The 26,038-nt window shown below is 40.7% G+C and overlaps 1 protein-coding gene across 4 annotated transcripts in view; it reads left to right on the top strand.

Annotated features, from left to right (window-relative positions):
- Positions 1–26,038, top strand: part of arhgap5 (Rho GTPase activating protein 5) — an 86,536-nt gene that overhangs the window by 52,103 nt on the left and 8,395 nt on the right. For 3 of the 4 annotated variants that reach the window (XM_068039339.1, XM_068039337.1, XM_068039338.1), the window contains 2 exons: positions 10,134–10,265; positions 15,508–15,613. In XM_068039339.1, the coding sequence (XP_067895440.1) occupies positions 10,134–10,265; positions 15,508–15,613 (238 nt within the window). Of the gene's footprint in view, positions 1–10,133; positions 10,266–15,507; positions 15,614–21,066; positions 21,409–26,038 lie in introns of all 4 variants that reach the window. The other variant, XR_010975721.1, reaches the window with a different exon arrangement.

The following is a 26,038-nucleotide window of genomic DNA, read 5'->3' as shown; positions in this document are numbered from 1 at the left end:
CAGTGTTCTTATGTTCCAGTTTGTTTCTGCCATCTCTTTGTGGAATGCTTGGGGAAAAAATAATATGCAGCATTTATAACAGCTCAGACATAATTTTTTTTATTTGTTTATGGGGATGTGGGCGTCGCTGGCTAGGCCAGCATTTATTGCCCATCCCTAATTGCTCATGAGAAGCTGGTGGTGAGCCACCTTCTTGAACCGCTGCAGTCCATGTGGGGAAGGTACACCACAGTGCTGTTATGAAGGGAGTTCCAGGATTTTAATCCAGCGACAGTGAAGGAACAGTGATCCCGTTCCAAGTCAGGATGGTGTATGGCATGGAGGGGAACTTGAAGGTGGTGGTATTCTCATGCATTTGCTGCCCTTGTCCTTCTATGTGGTAGAGGTCACAGGTTTGGAAGGTGCTGTCTAAGGAGCCTTGTTGTGTTGCTGCAATGCATCTTGTAGATGGTACACACTGTTGCCACTATGCGTCGGTGGTGGAGGGAGTGAATGGCACCCCATCCGCAAACAATCAAGCGGGCTGCTTTGTTCTGGATGGTGTTGAGCTTCTTGCGTGTTGGAGCTGCACTCATCCAGGCAAGTGGAGAGTATTCCATCACACTCCTGACTTGTGCCTTATCGATGGTGGATAGGCTCTGGGCAGTCAGGAGGTGAGTTACTCGCCGCAGGATTCCTAGCCTGTGACCTGCTCTTGTAGCCACGGTGTTTATATGGCTACTCCAGTTCAGTTTCTGGTCAATGGTAACTCCCATACTGTTGATAATGGGGGATTCAGCAATCGTAATGTTACTGAACATCATGGGGAGATGGTTAGATTCTCTCTTGTTGAAGATGGTCATTGCCCGGCACCTGTGTGGTGTGAATGTTAATTGCCACTTATCAGCCCAAGCCTGGACATCATCCAGGTCTTGCTGCATTTCTACATTGACTACTTTAATATCTGAGGAGTCGCGAATGGTGCTGAACATTGTGCAATCATCAGCGAACATCCCCACTTCTGACCTTATGACGGAGGGAAGGTCATTGATGAAGCAGCTGAAGATAGTCGGGCCTAGGACACTACCCTGAGGAATTCCTGCAATGATGTCCTAGAGCTGAGATGATTGACCTCCAATAACCACAACCATCTTCCTTTGCACTAGGCACGACTCCAACCAGCAAAGAATTTTCCCCCTGATTCCCATTGACTCTAGTTTTGCGAGGGCGCCTTGATGCCATACTCGGTCACATGTGGCCTTGATGTCAAGAGCAGCCACTCTCACCTCACCTCTTGAGTTCAGCTCTTTTGTCCATGTTTGAACCAAGGCTGTAATGAGGTCAGGAGCTGAGTGGCCCTGACGGAACCCAAACTGAGCGTCACTGAGCAGGTTGTTGTTAAGCAAGTGCTGCTTGATAGCACTGTCAACAACACCTACCATTACTTCTCTGTTGATTGAGAGTAGACTGATGGGGCTGTAATTGGCTGGGTTGGATTTGTCCTGCTTTTTGTGTGCAGTACAATTTTCCACATTGTTGGGTAGATGCCAGTGTTGTAGCTGTACGGGAAGAGCTTGGCTCGGGGCGTGGCAAGTTCTGGAGCACAGGTCTTCAATACTATTGCCAGAATGTTGTCAGGGCCCATAGCTTTTACAATTTCCAGTGCTTTCAGTCATTTCTTGTTATAACGTGGAGTGAATCGAATTAGCTGAAGACTGGCATCTGTGATGCTGGGGACTTCGGGAGGAGGCCGAGATGGTTCGTCCATTTGGCACTTCTGGCTGAAGATTGTTGCAAATGTTTCGGCTTTATCTTTTGCACTGATGTGCTGAACTCCCCTATCATTGAGAATGGAGATATTTGTGGAACCACCTCCTCCAGTTAGTTGTTTAATTATCCACCACCATTCATGACCGGATGTGGCAGGACTGCAGAGCTTAGATCTGATCCATTGGTTGTGTGATCGCTTAGCTTTGTCTATCACATGCTGCTTACGGTGTTTGGCACACAAGTAGTTCTGGGTTGTAGCTTCACCAGGTTGATACCTCATTTGAGGTATACCCGGTACTGCTCCTGACATTCCCTCCTGCACTCTTCATTGAATCAGGATTGATCCCCCGACTTGATGGTAATGGTAGAGTGGGGGATATGCCGAGCCATGAGGTTACAGATTGTGATTGATTACAATTCTGCTACTGATGGCCCACAGCGCCTCATGGATGCCCAGTTTTGCATTGCTAGATCTGTTTGAAATCTATCCCATTTCGTGCCACACAACACGTTGGAGGGTATCTTAGATGTGAAGAATTGTGCATGATTTCTGCTGTCAGTCACATTTCCAGGCATTTTCATGATTATATATAATCCTTTACAAAACAGAAAGTAGATACAGAACAAACCAAGAAAATTGAAAAATGGTTTGTTTTGATGTAATTAAAAGCTTTTAAATATGTGATCAAATTTCTAATTCTAAAACCATATTTAAAAGATCAAAAATAGTCTTGATAAAAATGGGCATTTTAATACATAAATGAAAAGGCATTTGTCTGGTTGTTGAGAATTGTATAATCCACTCTATGTTGGGTACTTTGTTAACTGGACCAGACTGCACTGTAAACAGGAGAGTTGATATCCAACTATTTGTGACGAGCTGCTGATTAGATTACCCTTAAATTCAGCTCTGGACTTGTTTCAGGACGCTTGATGTTTCAATATCTGATATTACATTAGAGCTTGTAATGTGGCTAATTTTCATTTTCACTGCAAGGGTGGTAATCTCATACTTTGGATTTCCCATCCTTTATAGAACCCCATGGATTTTTATTCTGTTTATTGGAATGACAATCAGAAGGGTTCTATAAACAGCAGACCGTCCAAGCTGCCAAATAACCTCATGGACAGTGAAGACAAAAGTTCTGTCCCATTACATCAGTTATGCACCATTTTTGTGCCTTGTTGCATGTGACCTGGTCGAGATGATACACATGTTGAATTACCTCAGTTTCAGCAGCCAGTACATAAGATGTAACAAAGACGATACCTGTTTGAAGCAACTAAACTTTTCACAATGTGAAAGTGAACATTAACTTCAGGAGGTATGACTTATATTTGTTACACCTGATTGTAAATTTTAGTTCATTCAAGCAAGGGTGCAGCTTTGCCACTTTTTTTATGCCTCACAACTGATTCTGCATACATCCTGGATCTTTATTCTCGTGGAAATACCTCCAGCAGTGTGTCCTCTGATCTTCTATCCTCCAAATAGCTTCTGGACTCATTCGCCTGCCACATTTGCCTCTGAACCTGGATAATCATTTTTCTGTTCCATGCTGACTACATATATCGACTTTATTCCATCACAGGACTGCAGACTTTAACTTTGGACTTACTCCTATTATATCTCCATTCTTTCCTGTTTACTATCATGACATATGTATCCTGATCCTACTATGTAACCAACCCTATGTAACTTGAGTTTTTTTTTCTTCTGTGTCCATTCCAGCTTCTGATCCGGACTTGAACCCATCATTTCTAGTTCCACTTTTATCTCTTTTCTTTTTCTCTTTACTTCTCCTAGACCCCTCTCCTGTCATGCAAACTTTCATTTCTCCCTTCTTGGGTATTCTGCCCTCCCAAATCACTATCCCAACCCTTCAGTGCTTCCAAGCCAAGATTTATCTCCCACCTGACATCTCCAAAATTGATGAACTGACCATTGATCCCATTGCTCTTTGTAGTCCCTCTCTTTGTGCAATTGCCTACATAGCAACCGATACCACACTTCAAAAATGATTCCCTCACCTTTGAGGCTCTTTGGGGTACCCTGAGGATATTGTTACGACCAAGGCGGGAGTAATGCACTGTTAATTCAGTGCCACTACTGCACAGGTCACAGCTTATCAAATAAAGTTCCCATCTACCGAAATTAAACACTTTATTTGTCCCCCAGAATAAAGCACACCAAACCAGGTTTCTTCAAACAGCATCAACATTAACTATTTATTAGAAAAGAAGTAATAGGCCTTAACTACTAATGAGATAAACCTAAGTATATCAAAAACTCATTTCCTTGGCCCTCATGCGCGTGCACATACATTCAAAAACAAAAGTTAACCGGGAGAAAGGATTTTTGGTTTACAGCTGTTTCATTGGAATAAAAAGGGAAAAAAATACAATGATTGAGTTTATCACGTTCTGGTAGGATGTTTTCGTTATGGTGAGGTGTCCGAGTCGAATAGTCGGATGCCACTCAAAGTCTTTCAAGGCGAGGTTGATGAACAGTCTGTGATGGGTAGTTGTTCAAGGCAAGGTCTGCAGCAGGTGTCACACAGATCTTTCAGCAGGTGTAGCAATGGGTCAGTTTGGGTTTTGAAGCAGCAGTCTAGCGGTAGAAGCTTCTTGAGATTTCAGGATCTTTCAAACACAGGAGGCAACAGGAACCACTCTTGAGGCAGGGATTCTTCAAAGCCTGGAGGCAATAGGAAGCTGCTACTTTTCAGATGCAGGATTTCTTTTCAAGAGATGTAGGATTCCTTTACAGAGAGAGGTAACACTTTTCTGGGTCTTCCTGTCTTGCTCCAGGCAGGTCAAAGCAATATTTCAAATGCTTGCCTCTTGGTTCAACTTGCTGGTTTTTAAAAGTATCCAAAGTGGAAAAAACCTTTCTGAAGATGGTCACGTGTCAAGACAGAGTGTTTTTTCTGTCACTCAAAGGAGGTCAAACCCCTTGATCCCTCGAAACTGCTTGCTTCCCCTATCTTTGCATACAAAGTCAACATCCAAAATTTCCAGCTATTTGCAGTTGTTCAAGTCTACTGAAAATCCTTTTTTCAATTTTTAAAACACACATGCAAGTCTAAGATTTTAGTACAAAAATACAATCTTTTGTAACAATATGCAAGGTGCTACATAAGATTTTTTTTCTCTCTCGTGGGTCTTAATGGATTTGACCCAGTTCCAGCTACTTCAAATTCACTGTATACTGAAAGTAAAATCATGGAAATTTACCACACAGCAGAAAGCTATTTGGCCCATTGTGCCTGTGCCAGCTGAAAAGGAGAGATCTGGCCTAATCTCACTTTCCAGCTCTTAGTCCATAACCTTGTAGGTTATGACACTTCAGGTGCACATCCAAGTATTTTTTAAATGCAATGATGGTTTCTGCCTCTACCATTCTTGCAGGCAGTGAGTTCCAGACCCCCAGCGCTGTATGGTTATTGACCTGGTTATTGACCTCTCTGCTAAGACAAATTGGTCCTTCCTATCTATCTGGGCCCCACGTAATTTTATACACCTCAATTAAATTTCTCCCAACCACCTCTGTTCCAAAGAAAACAACCCCAGCCTACCTAATCTTTCCTCATAGCTTAAAATTTTCCAGAATGAGAAGTTTGGATTTAGAAAGCCCCTTTCATGACCTCATGCTGTCGCAAAGTGTTCACAATCAATTCAGTACTTTTAAAATGTGTAGTTATTGTTGTAATGTTGTTATTACCACGGCAGGAGTAATGCGTTGTTATTTCAGTCCCACTACTCCACATGTCATAGCATATTAGCAACGTTTCCCACCTACCGGAAAATAACCAAATTAAACACTCTGTTTGTCCCCCAGAATAAAGCACACCAAACCACATTTCTTTAAACAACAAAAAAATTAACTATTAATAAACTAAGTCTTAAACAATAATAAGATAACTCTATATGTGAAAGGATTCTTTTCAAACTTCTTATTCTTCCTAACCCTCATGCACGCATATATTCAAAAAGAAAAAAAACAGTTAATCAGTTTTAAAAAGATGTTTTACACTACAACTGTTTCTTAGGAATAATAAAATAATTAGGTTGTCACATTCTGGTAGGATATTTCTGGGTTGGTGAGGTGTCCCAGAGTCGAATAGTTGGATACCACTCAAAGCGCCTCCAGGCGAGGTTGATAACAGTCTGTGATGGGTAGGCATTAACTGCATTTTGTCTGCAGCAGGCATCACACAGATCTTTCAGCAAAGGGTGTAGCAACAGGTCTACTTGGGTTTTGAAATAACAGTCTAGCAATAGAAACTTTCTTGAGCTTTCAGGATCTCCCAAAATATAAGATGCGACAAGAATCACTGCTGAGGCAAAGATTTTTCAGAGACTGCTGCCTTTAAAAATGGAGAGCTTCCTTTCAGCAATGGAGCCTTTCTCCACAGAGAGCAGAAACTCCTCTTTTCCTGGGTCTTTTCCTCTCCAGGGGTATCTTCTATCCTCAGGCAGACCACAGCCACCACCTCAAATGTACAAGAGAGGCAAACCTCTTTCAGGGAGAGATCTTTTTATCTGGTCTGCAAGAAACAGGCCCCAGCCAATTTGTTCTGCCTCCTGCCTATCCAGTTCACTGGTCTTTTACAATGCAGAAGTGAAACTGAAATGCTGGCAATCAAGTCATGTGACCTGTCATTTCCTTTGCTGTTGTTTGGAATAGGTGTCTTGCAGTCTATCCCACTCAGTTCAAACACCAAGGAAAGAAACTGGCAGCTAACATTAAAGGAAATCCCAAAGTTTTCTATAGGCATATAAATAGTAAAACGGTGGTAAAAGGAGGAGTGGGGCCAATTATGGACCAGAAAGGGAATTTACACATGAAGGCATAGGGCAAAGCTGAGGTATTAAATTAATACTTTGCATCTGTCTTTACCAAGGAAGAAGATGCAACCTAGGTAATGTTGAAAGAGGAGGTAAGTCAGACACTAGAGGGGTTTAAAATTGATAAAGAGTCGATATTAGATAGGCTGTCTGTACTAAAATTGGATAAAACACTAGGACCAGATGAGATGAATCCAGGGATACTGAGGGAAGTGAGGGTGGAAATTGCAGAGGCACTGGCCATATTCTTTCAATCTTCCTTAGACTCAGGGGTGGTGCCAGAGGACTGGAGAATTGCAAATATTGCACCCTTGTTCAAAAAACGGTGTAAAGATAAGCCCAGCAATTACAGGCCAGTCAGTTTAACTTTGGTGGTGGGAAAACTTTTAGAAAAAATAATTTGGAACAAAATCCATTAGTCACATGGACAAATGCGAGTTAATTAAGGAAAGACAGGATGGATTTCTTAAGGGAAAATCATGTTTAACTAACTTGCTGGAGTTTTTTGAGGAGGTAACAGAGGGAGTTGATGAGGGCAATGTGGTTGATGTGGTGTACATGGACTTTCAAAAGGCATTTGATACAGTGCCGCACAACAGACTTGTGAGCAAACTTGTAGCTCACGGAATAAAAGGGACGGTAGCAACATGGGTATGAAATTGGCTGAGTGACAGGAAACCAAGAGTAGTGGTTAATGGATATTTTTGAGCTGGAGGAAGGTTTGTAGTGGAGTTCCCCAGGGATCAGTGTTGGGACTCTTGCTTTTCCTGATGTATATTAATGACCTAGACCTTGGTGTTCAGGGCACAATTTCAAAGTTTGCAGATGATAGGAAACTTGGAAGCATTGTGAACTGTGAGGAGGATAGTGTAGAACTTCAAAAGGGTATAGACAAGTTGGTGGAATGGGCAGACAGGTGGCAGATGAAGTCCAATGCAGAGAAATGTGAAGTGATTCATTTTTAAGTTTTATTTATTTTTTATTTAGTGATACAGCACTGAAACAGGCCCTTCGGCCCACCGAGTCTGTGCTGACCATCAACCACCCATTTATGCTAATCCTACATTAATCCCATATTCCTATCACATCCCCACCTTCCCTCAATTCTACCACCTACCTATACTAGGGGCAATTTATAATGGCCAATTTACCTATCGACCTGCAAGTCTTTGGCTGTAGGAGGAAACTGGAGCACCCAAGAGACAATATAGAATAAAGGGTACAATTCCAAAGTGGGTGCTGGAGCAGAGGGACCTGGGCATACATGTGCGGAAGTCATTGAAGGTGGCAGGAGAGATTGAGTGACCGGTCAATAAAGCATACAGTGTCCTGGGCTTTATTAATAGGGGCATAGAGTACAAGAGCAAGGAAGTTATGTTGAACTTGTATAAGTCACCACTTCGGCCTCAGCTGGAGTATTGTGTCCAGTTCTGGGCGCCACACTTTAGGAAAGACATGAGGGCATTAGAGAAAGTACAGAAAAGATTCACGAGAATGGTTCCAGGGATGAGGAACTTCGGTTATGAAGATAGATTGCAGAAGTTAGTACTGTTCTGCTTGGAGAAGAGAAGGCTGAGAGGTGATTTTATAGAGGTATTCAAAATCATGAGGGGTCTGGACAGAGTAGTTGGAGAGAAACTGTTGCCACTTGTGAAAGGATCGAGAACAAGAGGGCACAGATTTAAAGTATTTGGTAAGAGAAGCAAAAGTGACATGCAGAAAAACTTTTTCACACAGCGAGTGGTTAAGGTCTGGAATGCACTGCCCAAGAGTGTTATGCAGGCAGGTTCAATTGAAGCATTCAAAAGAGAATTAGACTGTTAGATGAAGAGGAAGAATGTGCAGGGTTATGGGGAGAAGGCAAGGGAATGGAACTGAATGAATTGCTCTTTCGGAGAGCCAGTGTGGACACGATGGGCCGAATGGCCTCCTTCTACACTGTAATGATTCTGTGAAGTTTCAGCATTCAATATTCACATGAAAAATCCTTTTGCTCAGTTTTCAAAACACACACAACTCAAAGCTTTCAAATTAAAAAAAAAAACTTGTTACAATGTAGAAAGTGTGACAACCAATTTGCACTCAGCAAGGTCCCACAAACAGCAATATGATGATGACCAGATATGTTTGTGATGTTAGTTGAGGGATAGATATTGGCCAGAACGCTAGGGAGAACTTGCCTGCTTTTTTAAAAATAGTGTCTTGGGATCATTTACATCCACCTGAGAAAGCAGATGGAGCCTCATTGTAATGTTTCCTCTGCAAGATTGTATTTCTTGTGTGCTGAATTTATGTCTTTATTGCTGTAAATGGAGCATGAACACCCAAATGGAACTCCCCTCTAGAATCATTTTTATTGATTTTCTCCTTCATGTTGGTTGAAGCCAAGTCAGTTATGCTTTGCGTAGTTCTGCCAACTTGGGAAAGAAAAATATTGGCATAGTAGACAGAAAATGTGTTTGTCACAGACCTCCTGCTTCCCAGTTAAATCTTGGCCACCACTCAGTGTTACCTGACTAAATAGGACCTGGCTGCGTTTTGAGATGGGGCATAACTGTCTGACTACGAGTATTTCACTTTCAAGAGAGAAACTACACACAATACAGGAGGTAGGTTGATGAAGTCTGTTAATTTGCAACTGCAAAGTTGTTTTTGGATCCTGTCACTTTATGGTGGGGTGGGGGAGCTCTTCAGAAATATCAGCATAAATATAAACTAGCAAAAATATAGTTTCTTTTTCCTGATTCTAAATTTATACCATGCATAGTGATGAGATCTGAATCATTTAGGTTTTTTTTGGCTTGTTTCCATTTAGACATTATTTACAGGGTATTAGACTGACCACCTCCAGGCGCTTACCTATTGTCTCTCGAGATAAGGAGGCCAAAGAAGATTAGAAATGCAGAGATTTTGGATCTTAAACAGCAGTATCAGGAGAAATCTATTAGCACAGGATGCCTGTGTTCAGTATTTTATGCAGAATTTAAGTTCCAAATCCTAGGTTTTGTAGTAGATTTACAGTTTCTAGTTACATTCATAGCCAACATAGTCGAATTGGCTACCTGATAATTTAATTGGCCAGTGGGTGATGACAAATAGTTTTTGAATTAAAACAAGACTAGTACTTGAGATAACCAAGTAAGCTTCCATGTGCTTTTTGTTCATTAACTTGTGATGCAAATTCAAATTCAAACATTACAGCATTGTGATTTACTTTTCCGCCTTCATAAGAGTTTCTCAACATTTTCTTTGTTCAAATTTGCATATCGATCATGTTACTAGCATCTTCCTTAGATGATGGTTTCTCAGGAAAAATGATGTGACAACAGAAGCCTTTTGTTTACCAAAGGGCTGATTCATTTAAGGGCTTTTCATTGTATTATAGGTTTTGAATATACAGTAAAACTATATAAAGAATTTGGGTATTTATTGAAGAGAAACTTTGCACTTTGTATTTATTTCCCTCATGTAAGGCACCTCTGTATAATGACAGTCACTTTTACCTATTAATATTAATTCATTCTATCTTTTAGATCACAACATTGATCTTGTGGCAATGGATGTGACTGTCAATGCAGTGGCAGGAGCACTTAAGGCTTTCTTTTCAGATCTGCCTGATCCACTTATTCCTTACAATCTCCATTCAGAGCTATTGGAAGCAGCTAGTAAGTAACAAAAGTTATGATTATTCTTGTAAGTATATGCTGCTGACTTAATAAGAAAATTCACTGTTGGTTACTGGAAAGTTCCGCATTCATCATTCATTATATTTATGATTCATGATATTTTAAACAATGATTTTGAAGGTAAATTTTATATTTAATGAAGTGTAATGAAAGCTTGTACCATTGATCATTGTTATTATATAATGCTGGTGCTGAGTATCTGTTCAAATGCTTTTCATCTGTTCATTTAATCCCCCTTCACTAGACAGTACTTGCTGTCTGTCGGCCTAGATGGCATGAATCTGTTGTGTTTTCTGGCCTGTGTTTGTACTTTGTAGCGAATAACTGAGGAGATATGACAGTTGATTATCCTCTGATTTTTTTAAATTTTACCTTCCTCTTCCTGTGTGGGAAGAATTTATTAAGATTATGTTGTCTGCTTCCTTCCTTCACCACTGTGTAAATTTTAATAATGAGGATCTCAACTTGTCATGGTAGGATAAGAATGGTAGAAGATATGCTAGCCAGAAAAGTAAACTAATTTTGACTGCGCAGATATGGTAGAAAACAGTTCTTTGTGTAGAACACCAAACATTTCTAATTTTGCGCTCTAAATAGGGTCAGTTTTAACATGGCAACGCAGGATATTAGCCTTAGTATAAGCTTTAACATCAATGTAATTGTGAGAAAACTTATCCCTTTCTGTTTGCAATGCATTTTAAAGTTCTTATGTTGACACGCTTTGTTGTGGGAATGGTCGAGGAGTGCGTGGAGGAGAAACTGAGGACAGGGGACAAGGAAAAGAAATTAGGAACTTCTCTGCTTTTTTCATTTCTCTCAAAGATTGATATTAAAGAATTCAATTGACAGTTATTGAATTATCTGCTTTGTTAATGTTTAATAGGTTTGTTTTTGAACGTATTTGTAATATCTGTTCTGGAGTTGAAGCAACTAAACAAAATGGAAATAAATAATGTGGTATGACGAAGAGTTATGGAAACATTTCCAATTGTGATTTTTACCACAGAGTCTATGATGGGTTGGATAGATCAGGGAGTAAAGAAACAATGAACTGTGGATAGAGTCTGATATTGAAATTATCGAAAGACAGGGTACAAAGGAAGTGGCTCTTACAGAAAGACAATCTTAAATGCACTTTGAAGGTGGAGCAAGGAGTGTGGTTTGATGTATAACTAATGAAGTTGCAGTAATTGGAAAACAGACTTGTATAGAATCTTGGTTTGGTCATAATTAGAGTGGTGTGCACATGTTTTGATCTACATGTTATAAAAAGGATGTAGAGACACTGAAGATGCAAAGAAGATTTACAAGGATGATACCAGAACTGAGAGCTTGCACCTATCAGGAAAGATTGAACAGGCTGGGGCTGTTTTCTCTAGAAAAGAGAAGTCTGAGGGATAACCTGACAAAAGTCTTTAAGGTTATGAAAATGTTTGATAGGCTGGTCATAGAGAAGATGTTTCCACTTGTGGTGCTGTTCAAAACTAGGGGCATAAATATACGATAATCACTAATTAATCCAGTAAGGAATTCTGAAGTAACGTCTTTACTCAGAAAGTGGTTAAAATGTGGAACTTGCTACCACATGGGGTATTTGAGATGCATTTAAGGGAAGCTAGATAAGCGCATGTGGGCGAAAGGGATAGAAGGTTATGCTGATACGGTGAGATGAAGGGTGGGAGGAGGCTCGTGTGAAGTATGAGCTTCAGCATGGAGTATTTGGGTTGAATAGTCTGTTTCTGTGCTGTATATTCAGGTTTAATTTGTTTTTTAAATGGGTAAATTAATTTATTTAACTGTTTTAATCCATTTTCTGAATGAAAATGAACAATTAAATTCGAAGCGCATTTGCTTTGGTTGGTCTTCACAGAAGTTAGTTGTGTACAGTAGTATGCATCTGTTTTATTTTCTACAGATGCTGCCTATCCTGCTGAGTATTTCCAGCATTTTCTGTTTTTATCATAGACATTTACTGTTTGACACATTGCTCAGCTTGGCTTTGGACAGGAGTGAAAATATACATTTATAACTGGATCCTTCTATTATGCTCAAATAGCTTGCAAATATAACTCGTTGCTCTCTTGTGCTTCACAGACAGAAATGAAATATATATTAAAGCCATTTCGGACATTAGGGAAAGTGCTTGATAACATACAGATTAATGTAGTCATTACGTACAGAAATTGTGAAATGATCAATGTAATGATTTTCATGGCATTTAAACACAGATGAAGTGCAAGCAAATGGAGAGCATAAAAGGTGACATTTCCATTACACTCTACTTTTTGAATCAAATTAAGGAGATTCATCTGTTCTAGTTTGGGGATTCTGCTCTTGAGAGACTTTCTCTTGAGTCAAAAGGATGGGAACGATTTCATACTTTAGAGAAGGACATATTTTCCTGTACTACCTTGCCACAATATGAAAAGTATCTGAGAATGACTGTACAAAAGGGGAGTTAGATAACAAATGAAGTTAGCAATATCAAATAGCCCTCTCTATCTCCTGTCAGGGTCCAGAATGATGACAAACGCTTGGGTGTTTAGCCTTGTTTAGCAGATAAGTGGATCATTGCTCCTCAAGATGATGGAGAGGGTACTTTCCAGGATGTTTCAACTTTTGAGAAAGTGAAGTTCCTACCAGAAGTTCCAAGAATCATAATTTATTAGTTGTAATATTTTTCAACATCTCCATGTATAATTTTACTTCCAGTAACCAAGTCCTTAATTCCCTTCTAATAAACAAGCCCTTGATTCCAGGAAAAGACATTCTTGCTGGAGGTGAATTGGATCAGCTAATAGTATTTGTCATCTTTGTAGTGCTAGATGTGCACATCTTTTTGTAATATGACTTCAGACCCATTCAGTAATTACCTAAGCATATATCAATTCTTTGTCTCTGTTCTGGCTACAAGAAGAAAATGTTCTGTAGGATTTGACTTTATAGTTAGCATTTGCATTCTATATTTTCTTTACAAAGCCTTGCATTTCTAGATTAGAGCAACATGGTTAGGACAATTGGACCCAAGCCAGATGGTAAATTGAGAAAGCATAGCTGAAATGTGTGTATGCTGCCTCTGTAGAGAGAGAAACAAAATGTTTCAGGCTGGTGACCTTTCATCATGTTCAATTCTAACATGTAAAATTACTCAACCAAAACCAAGAAATGCTGGAATCACTCAGCAGGTCTGGCAGCATCTGTGGAAAGAGAAGCAGAGTTAACGTTTCGGGTCAGTGACCCTTCTTCGGAACTGACAAATATTAGAAAAGTCACAGATTATGAGCAAGTGAGGTGGGGGTGGGGCAAGAGATAACCACCCCCACCTCACTTGCTCATAATCGGTGACTTTTCTAATATTTGTCAGTTCCGAAGAAGGGTCACTGACCCGAAACGTTAACTCTGCTTCTCTTTCCACAGATGCTGCCAGACCTGCTGAGTGATTCCAGCATTCCTTGTTTTTGTTTCAGATTTTCAGCATCCGCAGTATTTTGCTTTTATGTAAAATTACTCATTTCCTATTTTAGGAATCGGGTTATCTCTTTGGCCATTTGAAAAACACAAGCCCAAATTTGCACCAGCAATAGAAATTATAGGGCTTAGAATCTACAAAAATCGTTAATACATTCAAAATATTGAATATTGCGCTAGAGTCATAAGTCATGGTACTCTGACATCCTGTGACTTGAGCCTAATCTCCTAGTTGCACTTGTAGAGACAAGGCTTTATTTGGTCGAAGAGCAGATTTGACACTAGATGTGGATAAAAATAGTCATAATTTCTATAATAGCTTTTGCAGTACATTCTTGTCAGAAGCTATGCTCATGATGCTAATTGGAGCAAGTTTGTTCTTATGCTGAAATAATTCCATTCATTCAATTAACTGATACCAGTTGGAGTATCTAACATTTTCTCAATCTGGATTTGAAACTAAGCATAGCCAAGATACTTATGACTACTGTTGCAGCATTCTAAAAGCCTATGGACAGGCATCTGCTGATTTTGAGGTTTGTGTGTAGACTTTGGAAGTCCAGTTTCCCAAGAATATGTTTAGTTCCTCCATGTGTCTTGAAGTTCTTGCATAAATTGCTATATTACCCTCTAGAATGTGTTCACTTCGAAATTTGTTGCAGGGAACACTACTTCCCTTAATGCCTTCATTTCACCAAAGAAATGTGGTGTTTTTAGATCCATTGTACTTTTCCAGTACTTGTTCCTTATTCTAGCTCTTGCAAAATCCCACTCTTCCATCTTTTTATCCTCCTTTGCATGAGTTGAAGTTTAGGTGGTACTTTGATTCCATGGATGATATATGGACATGACTAGATATCTTCTCTTGTTTATGGAATGTAAATGATGGGAAAACCAATTTCTAGACAGATGGTAACTGATTAACCTTACAGGTTATGCACAGTTGTCACATAGCAAAGTTACACCCTATTGGAAACTCTTTGGACAATCCGATACATCTTGGAGCAAACTAAAAGGAATAATTCTGGAAAATATCTATAAAAGTATGTTCTGGTTGATCACTGGATTTCTTTCACCAAAATGTTTCTTGCTTAATACATTCAAAGCCAATCTAGAGTGCAGCCGATTAGATTTTGAGGTTGACATTAAGTACCCAAAATGTTCCATCCTTTTCTGAAGTAATATGTGCTTTTAATCCTGTGGTATGTAGAGAGTAAGTTTTCAAGTAGAAGTTAAATTTTATCCACCCTGTAAGGTCTTTCCCATTTCTTGAACAAGTCATCCTCCATGTACCAAGCACCCTCCCAACCAGGTATCATTTTCTGACCTGTAAATTGGTCGGTTCCAATTCCGGTAATGTCACCTCAATGGTTACTTCTCTGGGCAGAGAAAGAACTGAGGATACACTTAGAGGAGTGTGCTTAAGAGATATGGGAGAGGGAGAATCACAGAATTGACATGCTTCTGATATCAGTGTTCTAAAGTATATTGTCCCTGTGATTTTTCTCCTGTTCATGCTCAGCGGATAAGTTCTTCAGTATTTGGAATTGTTGGAACAAAGGCACTTACAAGGCAGGCAACTGTAGAGCTGGTTGGTTATGTTAATTTTATCTGTACAGCCATAAGTTTATGTGGTGACAGCACTGGTAAGACTTTATCTTGGAACCAGTTACTTTTAGTCAGTGTTTGCCAGAAGAAATTGACATTAAAAGGCGAAACCATAAAATAGTTTATAATTGTTTTTGTCTTGCAGGACTGACAGATAGGTCAGAAAAGCTGAATGCTCTTAAGGAATTGTTGAAGAAGTTTCCTGCGGTAAACTATGAAGTTTTCAAATATATTATTACCCATTTAAACAGGTAAGTTTAAAAACTTAATCTGACCAGTGAAAGAAAGAGATTATAGGGGCAATGTCCCTTCAAGATGTGGGATGTAAACTATAGGCTCTTGGCTTTGGTAAATATGGCAGGACTAGTTGAATCTTCCAAGTAAGCTTTGCTCACAGTGTTTCAAGAAAGAAACTCAAGTTTGAATGCAGTGAATACCTATTTTTTCCAGATTGGGTCGAAACTTGTGAATTTGAGTGACTTTTCTCAGTAACATATGAATTAGGAGCAGGAATAGGCCATTTGGACCCTGAGCCTGTTCCACTATTTGAAACGATCATGGCTGATCGGAATGTGGCCTCAACTCCACTTTCCTGTCTGCACCTTGACTCCTTTGTCTATCAAGAATCTGTCTAACTCAGCCTTGAATATATTTAATAACTCAGCCTCTACTGCTCTCAGGAAGGGAATTCCACAGACTAATGACCCTCAGAAAAAATTTCTCCTCATCTCAGTCTTAAATGGGAGACCCCTAATTTTTAAACTCTGTCCCCTAGTTCCAGGCACTCCCACAAGGGGAAATATCCACTTAGCATCCACCCTGTCACGTTCCCTCAGGATCTTGGTATGTTTCAGTAAGATCACCTCTCATTCTTCTAAACTCCATTGGGTATAGGCCCAAATTGTTCAACCTTTCCTTATAAAGTAACCCCTTTACCCCAGGAATTAGTCGAGTGAATCTTCTCTGAACTGCTTCTAATGCACTTTTATCCTTTCTTAAGGAAGGAAACCAAATCTGTACAGATGCGGTCTCACTAAGGCCCTGTACATCTGTAGCAAAACTTGCCTGCTTTTATATTATATTCCCCTTGCAATAAACCACAACATTCCATTTGTCTTCCTAATCACTTGCTGTACGTGCATACTAACTTTTTGTGATTCAAGTACCAGAACACCCAGATCCCTCTGTATCACAGCATTGTGCAGTCTCTTTCTTTCCATTCTTGTTGCTAAAGTGGACAAGTTCACATTTTTCCACATTATACTCCATCTGCCAAATCTTTGCCCACTCACTTAACCTATCTATATCCAAATAGTAATTTGGTAGTACAGAACTTGAGTCTCAAAGACTGGCGGATCAGATCAAACCCTTCCGCTGTTCGCGACGGGCAAGGTACATACCGTACCCAACCAGCCCGTGCTTGCAAAACTCAAAACACAGTGTCCAACATTAGATGTCATTCTGTGATTGGTCAACATTTGCTAAAAAATCCTCAGTGTGCTAAGAATTATGTTAACAATCAATTTAAGATTGTCAGTTGGGCTTGCAGTATGGCGCATTTGCACATAATGAAAACTACATATAATACACAGGGCCCAGTTCTTTGCAGACAGAAAGAACATGTATGCACATTGCGCCTGTTTCAGCTAAACAAAATAAGTGACAGCGATTCGCTGGTTCATTCCTCAGGGCAATGCCTTGACCAGAGTCCAGCTGCCTCGTTTAAAATTCAAACAAAGCTTGGCAGTTAACTCAGTCACTGTAAACTGGTGCATTCTCCACGTCAATGCCTCTACCAATCAGAGTCCACTTGCCAACCAATCAGCACTCTCTTCTCGTACAGTATAAATCTGTTGCTTTCCCTTACATTGGTATTCTTGCGGATTGTCCTGATGAGCTTCGAAAAAATCTCTGTTTTCAGCAATACTAGCTATAACCTTTTGTAGACTCAATATGTCCTCTAGACAACTTGCCTTCCTACCTATCTTTGTGTCATCTGCAAATTTAGCTACAATACTTTCTGTCCCTTCATCCAAGTTATTGATGTAGGTTGTAAAGAGTTGAGGTCCCAGCACTGATCCCTTTGGCACTCCACTAGTCGCATCCTGCCAACCCGAAAATGATCCATTTGTCCCTATTCTCTGCTTCCTGTTAGCTAACCAGTCCTCTATCCATGCTAATATGTTACACCCTACACCATTAACTTTTCTTTTGTGTAGTAACCTTTGATGTGGCACCTTATCGAATTCGCTTTGGAAATCCAAGTGCACCACATCTACAGATTCTCCTTTATCCAAGTTGCTTGTTATTTCCTCAAAGAACTCTAATAAATTAATCGAACACGATTTCCCTTTCACAAAACCATGTTGACGGTGCCTGATTGCATTATGATTTTCTAAATGTTCTGCTATAACTTCATTAATAATGGATTCTAGAATTTTCCCTATGACAGATGTTGGGCTAATTGGTATTTAGTTTCCTGCTTTCTGTCTCCCTCCTTTCTTGAATATAGATGTTACATTAGCTATTTTCCAATCCCCTGGGATGTTTCCAGAATCTAGGGAATTTTGGAAGATCATGACGAACGCATCTGCAATCTCTGCAGTCACTTCTTTTAAGACCCAAGGATGTAGGCCATCAGGTCCTGGGGACTTGACAGCCTTTAGCTCTAATAGTTTTCCCAGTACCTTTTTCCTGGTGACTGTGATTGCTTTAAGTTCTTCCCTCCCTTCTACCTCTTCTGCCATTTCCTTGTTACCCCTTACTAATTTCCCAGATACACTGTCTAGAGGACCAATGCTCACTGTCGTTATTCTTTTCCTTTTTAAATATTTATTGTAACTTTTACTATCTGTTTTTATATTTCTAGCTAACTTTCTCTCATACTCAATTTTTCCTTTTTTTTTAGTCATTCTTTACTGGTTTTTAAAATATGTCCAATCCTCTGATCTACCTCTAATCTTTGCAGAATTGTATGCTTTTTCTTTCAATTTGATACTATCCTTAACTTCCTTAGTTAGCCACGGGTGGTGCATCCTTCTCAGTCATTCTTTCTCACGGAACCTATCTTTGCTGAGAGATATGAAAAGTCTCCTTAAATGTCTACAACTGCTTCTCTACTGTCCTACCTTTTAATCTATTTTCCCAGTTCACTTTGGCCAACTCTGTCTTCATACCCTTGCAGCTGCCTTTGTTTTAAGTTTGAAACACTAGACTTAGACCCACACTTCTCACCCTCAAACTGAATGTAAAATTCTATCGTGTTATGATCACTGTTGCCTAGAGGCTCCCTTACTATGAGATCAGTAATTAATTCTGTCTCATCCCTCATTACCAGGTCTTGAATGGCCTACTCCCTAGTTGGCACTAGAACGTACTGCTCTAAGAAATTGTCCCGAGTACACTCTATGAACTCATCTTCCAGGCTACCTTTGCCAATCTAATTCGTCCAATCTACATATAGATTAAAATCACCCATGACTATAGCAGTTCCTTTCTTACAGACCCCCATTATTTCTTCCTGTATACTCTGTCCTACAGTGTAGAGTGTAGGATGCAAGTTGGCAAGGGTTTGTTAGCAATCTGGCCTGAGGACATGGTTGTATACCATATACAACATATCGGGATAGATTTTGCTGTCAGCAGCACAGAAGTGATGCTTGCTGCTGACCTCAAAGAAAGTACCCACAAACATTCTGATGCCAATCACACAGGATCTCCGGTATCCAGAAACAATGATGTTGTCAAGTAGGCTAAGCAGCCAATCACACTGAAGAATTCTCTCAGCAAATTAGGAAATAAAATACTCTTGATTATCCTTCACTTCACTTTTTAACCATTTTGCAGAGAGTGAAATAAAGATTGGGATTTACACTTGGGATTAAGGCAGAAGTTGAAATATCATAAACTTTAAGAATAGTAGTTTTTATATTAAAACCAGTAAAAATTTATCATGGAGAAATTTGACATTCAACAAATAGAAAATTAGTTTTCAGGGCCAGTGAGACCGTTAAATATTAATGCCCTATTAAAAACTCAGTTGCACCTCATTTAACGAAGTAACTTTTTTGGTTTCTTTTACAGTTGATATTAAAACATAAAAGTGGAAGTTCACATCAATTCACATGATTTCTAAAGATTTCCATCTGCGGGGACTTTAGCACACCCTGTGGAGGAGTGTGGAATCACTGACAGCAGCGCCTGGATATCTTTAGAAATCACGTGAATTGATATGAACTTCCACTTTTTTATATTTCAATATCACTGTAAAAAAAAAAATACCCTGAGAAAGTTACCCCATTGAATTTAACTGCACTTGTGCGAATGCCAGAAGCTGCTATTGGCTTCACAGTTGTAATGACGGTGAATACTGATCGTTTCGCCGTCATTACAACAACTAAAATCCAGGCCGTTGTAATAACGATCCAGAAATGCTTTCAGTTGCAGCCCTAGAAAACATTGCGATGTTCTGGATTCAGTTCTTGTCCTGGCATGTCTGTGATTTGCTTCGGAATAATTGCCCAATGAGGTTCAGTTGAGAAAGAGAGTGGGGACGGGCGGAAAATGATCAGGGGGTTTGTAACCCATCTAGTATGCAATAGAGAATGAAGAGAAGTTCCAGTAGAATAAAAGAATTTGCATTTTTATAGCACCTTTCACAAACTTCAAACACCCCAAAGTGTTTGTTTTGAAATGTAGTCACTGTTGTAAGAAATGTGTGGCAGCCAATGTGCACACAGCAAGGTTCCTCAAACAGCAATGAGGAATGCCCAGATAATCTATTAATGTTGGCTGAGGGATAAATATTGACCAGGGAGAAATCGCCTGCTCTTCAAATAGTTCTATGGCAACCTTTACATACATCTGAGAGGGCAGATGGGCCTTGGTCTTACATCTCATCTGAAATACAGGACATCCGACAGTGCCGCACTTCCTCAATACTGCATTGAATTGTCAACCCTAGATCATGTGCTCGAGTTTCTAAAGTGGCACTTGAGCCCAGGACCTTCTAATTGCGAGGTGAAAGTGCCATCACTGAGCCAAATCTGACTAGTTACACAGTGAAGATGATTTAATGTTATATAACTTGCATGCCACTGCATACATCTATGAATTCTTTCCAAATCCATAAAAATATAGTGATGCTTTTAACTTCAAAAACTGAAGTTTGGCAAATGAAATATCATATCCAGATATGGCCACTGCTCAGGTGTTTACTGGCAGTTATGAGTTCTGGAGGCAATTTATTGCTTCATTGCTCTTCCTTGGTAGTCAATTTGTAACTTCCCCGAACTGGCAGAAACTAGGTTGGGGTTGGATGAGGAGGTGCCATTAAAATGCACTAAGTGACTTACTCCATCCTCACCCCGATCTGGATGATTGTAGGTAGCAAGGACTCTTGCTCAAAGCTGGTGGAGTCCTCCTTTAAGTGCCAAGATTGGGCTTTGATGGCATAATTGAGCCAGACTGCTGATTTTAGTCGAGCCTTGAATGAGGCAGGAGTAATGGCTTCCACGCAGGCTAAATCTGTTGGGATCCAGGGCTGGAAAAGGGTCAGATAAGTGTGTATTCTGTTCGTTTATTATTACAGGTTTCTTTGTGGTCCATACAAAGTAGGAGCACTCCTCAAGGTCCCACAAAGAAACCTTGGGCTTCTTGAGCCGCAGGCTTCGCTCCCTCTCCTAACTGTAATTCTTTTTTGGAGACCGGAGACCAAGACAGAGTGAGAGAGAGGAGCATGGCAGGAGCAGAGGTTTAAAAAGTGTGCCAGGAACCAGAGAGACGGCGGGAGCGGAGACACGCCAAAAGCCCAGAGTCGGAAACCGGAGACAGACACAGCGAGAGAGAGTATGGCGGGAGTGGAGGTTTAAAAAGCACGCCAAAAGCTCGGAGTCAGGAGACAGAGCGAGAGGGAGGTGCACGGCGGGAGCGGAGAGAGACAGGAGCACGGCGGGAGCAGCAGGAGCGGAGCAGGGAAAAATGGAGAAGTGGCATCAGAGTGACGTCACAATCGACAGTGAGAGCAGGGAAACAGAGCGTTGCCAGGGTGAGTATATAGGTAAGCTTTTAATTTAATTTAAATCAAAGATAGCATCAAACATCACAGGCAAGCAGGTAGATGAGTGGTTTGGGAAGAAGCTACCTGTTTGGTGAGTATCTGGTGAGTGATTCAGGTCCATTCTAATCCTAGCATTTAAAATAGTAAAGGAACTAGTGGTAAGCTTAATAAAATATATTTTAAAATAAATAATTGAGTAAAATAATTAAGTAGTTAATTAAAACACATAAAGGGTAGCAGAACAGGTGATGTGTCATGGCTGCAGCATGCAGGAGCTCCTAAATGCCTGTGTGATCCAGAACAAACACGTCTGCAGTAAGTGTTTGTGGCTTGAAGAGCTTCGGCTCAGAGTCATTGAACTGGAGTCCGAGCTGCAGACAAGGTGACACATCAGGGAGGGGGAAAGTTATTTTTTAAAATTTTTATTCATTCATGGGATGTGGGCGTCGCTAGCTAGGCCAGCATTTATTGCCCATCCCTAATTACCCTTGAGAAGGTGGTGGTGAGCTGCCTTCTTGAACCGCTGCAGTCCATGTGAGGTAGGTACACCCACAATGCTGTTCGGAAGGAAGTTCCAGGATTTTGACCCAGCGACCGTGAAGGAACGGTGATATAGTTCCAAGTCAGGATGGTGTGACCTGGAGGGGAACTTGCAGGTGATGGTGTTCCCCTGCATTTGCTGTCCTTGTCCTTCTAGTTGGTAGAGGTTGTGGGTTTGGAAGGTGCTGTCTAAGGAACCTTGGTGTATTGCTGCAGTGCATCTTGTAGATGGTACACACTGCTGCCACTGTGTGTCAGTGGTGGAGGGAGTGAATGTTTGTAGATGGGGTGCCAATCAAATGGGCTGCTTTGTCTTGGTTGGTGTCAAGCTTCTTGACTGTTGTTGGAGCTGCACTCTTACAGGCAAGTGGAGAGTATTCCATCACACTCCTGACTTGTGCCTTGTAGATGGTGGACAGACTTTGGGGAGTCAGGAGGTGAATTACTCGCCACAGGACTCCTCGCCTCTGACCTGATCTTGTAGCCACAGTATTTATGTGGCTACTCCAGTTCAGTTTCTGCTCAATGGTAGCCCCTAGGATGTTGATAGTGGGGGATTCAGCGATGGTAATGCCATTGAATGTCAGGGTGAGATGGTTAGATTCTCTCTTGTTGGAGATGGTTATTGCCTGGCACTTGTGTGGCACAAATGTTATTTGGCACTTATCAGCCCAAGCCTGGATATTGTCCAGTTCTTGCTGCATTTCTACACGGACTGCTTCAGTATCTGAGGAGTTGTGAATGGCGCTGAACATTGTGCAATCATCAGTTTGGACATTTTGTATCAGGAGGCAGTCACATCCCTTAGGATAGGTTCTTCTGATTTGGCCAATGGTCAGGGACAGGAGAGTGTGGCTGCAGGTGAGGGGACCCAGATGACAGTAGTGCAGGAGCCTCAGCCTTTGCGATTGTCCAACAGGTTTGAGGTTCTTTCAGCTTGTTTGGATGAGAGTGGAGGCTGCAGGGTGGATGAGCAACCTGACCATGGCACCATGATACAGGAAGCCATTCAAGTGGAGGGAGAAAAAAGGAATGTAGTGGTAGTAGGGGACAGTATAGTTAGGGGGATTGACACTGTTCTCTGCAGCAAAGAGCGAGAATCCAGACGGCTGTGTTGACTGCCCCGTGCTGGGGTTCAGGACATCTGCCAAGGGCTGGAGAGGAAGTAACAGTGGGAGGGGGAGGTACCAACGACATAGGCAGGACAAGGAAAGAGGTTCTGCATAGTCAATATGAGGAACTAGGCGCCAAATTAAGAAGCAGAACCTCAGAAGTAATAATCTCTGGGTTGTTACCTGAGCCACTTGCAAATTGGCAAATGGCAAATAAGATTAGAGAAATTAATGCGTGGCTCAAAGACTGGTGTGGTAGAAGTGAGTTCCGGTTCGTGGGGCACTAGCCGCAGTACTGGGGAACGTTGTGGCTGTACCGTTGGGATGGTCTACGTCTGAACCGTGCTGGGGCCAGTGTTCCAGCGAGCCGCATAACTAGGGACGTAGATAGGGTTTTAAACTAAACAGTGGGGGCAAGGGATCAAATTTGGGAAGATATGCCAAATCAAGGAGGAGAGACGAGACGAAAGTTGTTAATGTTGGAAATGATAAACTGTGACAGGAAGGGACAGAGTGTACAAATCTAAGAGTAAATCAACAGATAAGGCTAGAGTTACAAAAATAATAAGAAAACTAAAAGCTTTGTATCTGAATGCACGTAGCATTGGAAACAAAACAGATGAACTGAGAGCACAAATAGAACTAAATAAGTATGATCTGATAGCCATTACAGAGACATGGCTGCAGGATGACATAGATTGGGACCTGAATATTGAAGGTACATGGCATTTAGGAAGGACAGGAAGCTAGGAAAAGATGGAGCGGTAGCTCTGTTAATTAATGGTGGTATTAGCGCAGTAGAGAGGGATCAGGAAAGATCAGGAAACCAGGATGTAGAAGCAGTTTGGGTAGAGATGAGAAATCATAAAGGCACGAAGTTATTTGTGGGAGTGGTGTTCAGGCCACCTAACAACCACACTGTAGCACGGGGTATAAAGGAAGAAATAATGGCAGCTTGTCAGAAAGGTACAGCAATAATTATGGGGGATTTTAATCTACAAATAGACTGGAAAAATCAGAGGGCAGAGGTAGCCTGGATGAAGAGTACATAGAATGTTTTCGGGATAATTTCTTGGAACAATATGTTCTGGAGCCAACCAGAGAACAGGCTATACTAGACCTGGTATTGTGCAACGAGATAGGATTAATTAATGACCTCATAGTTAAGGGACCCCTGGGTAGCAGCGATCATAATATGATTGAATTTTACGTTCAGTTTGAGGGAGAGAAGAGCGGGTCCAAGGCTAGTATTTTAAACTTAAATAAGGGCTATTATGAGGGCATGAAAGCAGAGCTAGCTAAAGTGAACTGGCAAAGTAGGTTAAGGGATAGGTCAATAGAGATGCAGTGGCAGACATTTAAGGGGATATTTCAGAATACACAGAATAGATACATTTCAACGAGAAAGAAAAATTCCAAGGGTGAGACCCGCCATCCGTGGTTAACTAAAACAGTTAAAGATGGTATCAAACTTAAAGAAAAAGCCTATAATTGCGCAGAGATGGGAGGCAGGTGAGAAGATTGGACAGAATACAAAAAACAGCAAAGAATGATGAAAAGATTGTAAGAAAGGTAAAATTAGAGTACGAGAGAAAACTAGACAGATAGTAAGAGTTTCAATCGATATTTTAAAAAGAAAAGAGTTAACAAAGTGAGTGTTGGACCTATAGAAAGTGAGTCTGGGGAATTAATAATGGATAATAAGGAGATGGCAGATGAATTGAACAGATATTTTGTATCTGTCTTCAATATTGAGGTTACAACTAACATCCCAGTATTACCTGTAAGTCAGGAAATGGAAGGGAGGGAGGAACTCAAGAAAATTACAATCACCAGGGAAGTGGTACTGAACAATTGTTGGAGCTGTGGGCTGACAAGTCACCGGGTCCTGATGAACAACTTCCTAGGGTGTTGAAAGAAGTGACTCGTGAGATAGTTGATGCATTAGTTTTAATTTTCCAAAATTCCCTCGATTCGGGGAAGGTTCTGTTAGATTGGAAAATAGCGAATGTAACTCCTTTATTCAAAAAGGGAGGGAGACAGAAAGCAGGAAACTACAGACCAGTTAGCTTAACATCTGTCATAGGGAAAATGTTAGAAGCTATTATTAAAGAAGTTATAGCAAGGCATTTAGAAAAATTCAAGGTAATCAGGCAGAGTCAACTTGGTTTTGTGAAAAGGAAATCATGTTTAACCAATTCATTGGAATTCTTTGAAGAAATCACATGTGCTGTGGATAAAGGGGAACTGGTGGATGCATTGTACTTAGATTTCCAGAAGGCATTTGATAAGGTGCCATATCAAAGGTTGTTGCAGAAAATAAATGCGCATGGTGTAGGGGGTAACCTATTGGCATGGATAGAAGATTGGCTAGCGAACGGGAAACAGAGTAGGTATACTCATTTTCTGGTTGGCAAGATGTAACAAGTGGTGTGCCACAGGGATCAGTGCTGGCACCTTTTTACAATTTATATCAATGACTTGGGTGAAAGGACTGAAGGTGTGGTTGCTAAATTTGCTGATGACGGAAAGATAGGTAGGAAAGTAGCTTGTGAAGAGGATATAAGGGGGCTACAAAGTGATATAGATAGGTTAAGTGAGTGGGCAAAGAGTGGCAAATGGAGTATAATGTGGGAAAGTGTGAAATTGTCCACTTTGGCAGGAACAATAAAGAAGCATATTATCTAAATGGTGAGAAATTGCAGAGCTCTGAGATGCAGAGGGATCTGGGTGTTCTAGTGCATGAATCGCAAAAAGTTAGTATACAGGTACAGCAAGTAATTAGGAAAGCTAATAGAATGTTATTGTTTCTCGCAAGGGAAATTGAATACAGAAGTATTGAGGTTATGCTTCAGCTATACAGGGCATAGGTGCGACTACATCTGGAGTACTGTGTACGGTACTGGTCTCCTTATTTAAGGAAGGATGTAAGTGCATTGGAGGCAGTACAGAGAAGGTATACCAGA

The sequence above is a fragment of the Heterodontus francisci genome, chromosome 9, assembly GCF_036365525.1.
Source record: "Heterodontus francisci isolate sHetFra1 chromosome 9, sHetFra1.hap1, whole genome shotgun sequence".
In the NCBI taxonomy this organism is placed as follows: Eukaryota; Metazoa; Chordata; class Chondrichthyes; order Heterodontiformes; family Heterodontidae; genus Heterodontus; species Heterodontus francisci.
Note: the sequence above shows the minus strand (reverse complement) of the source record. Positions and strands in the feature narration are given on the sequence as shown.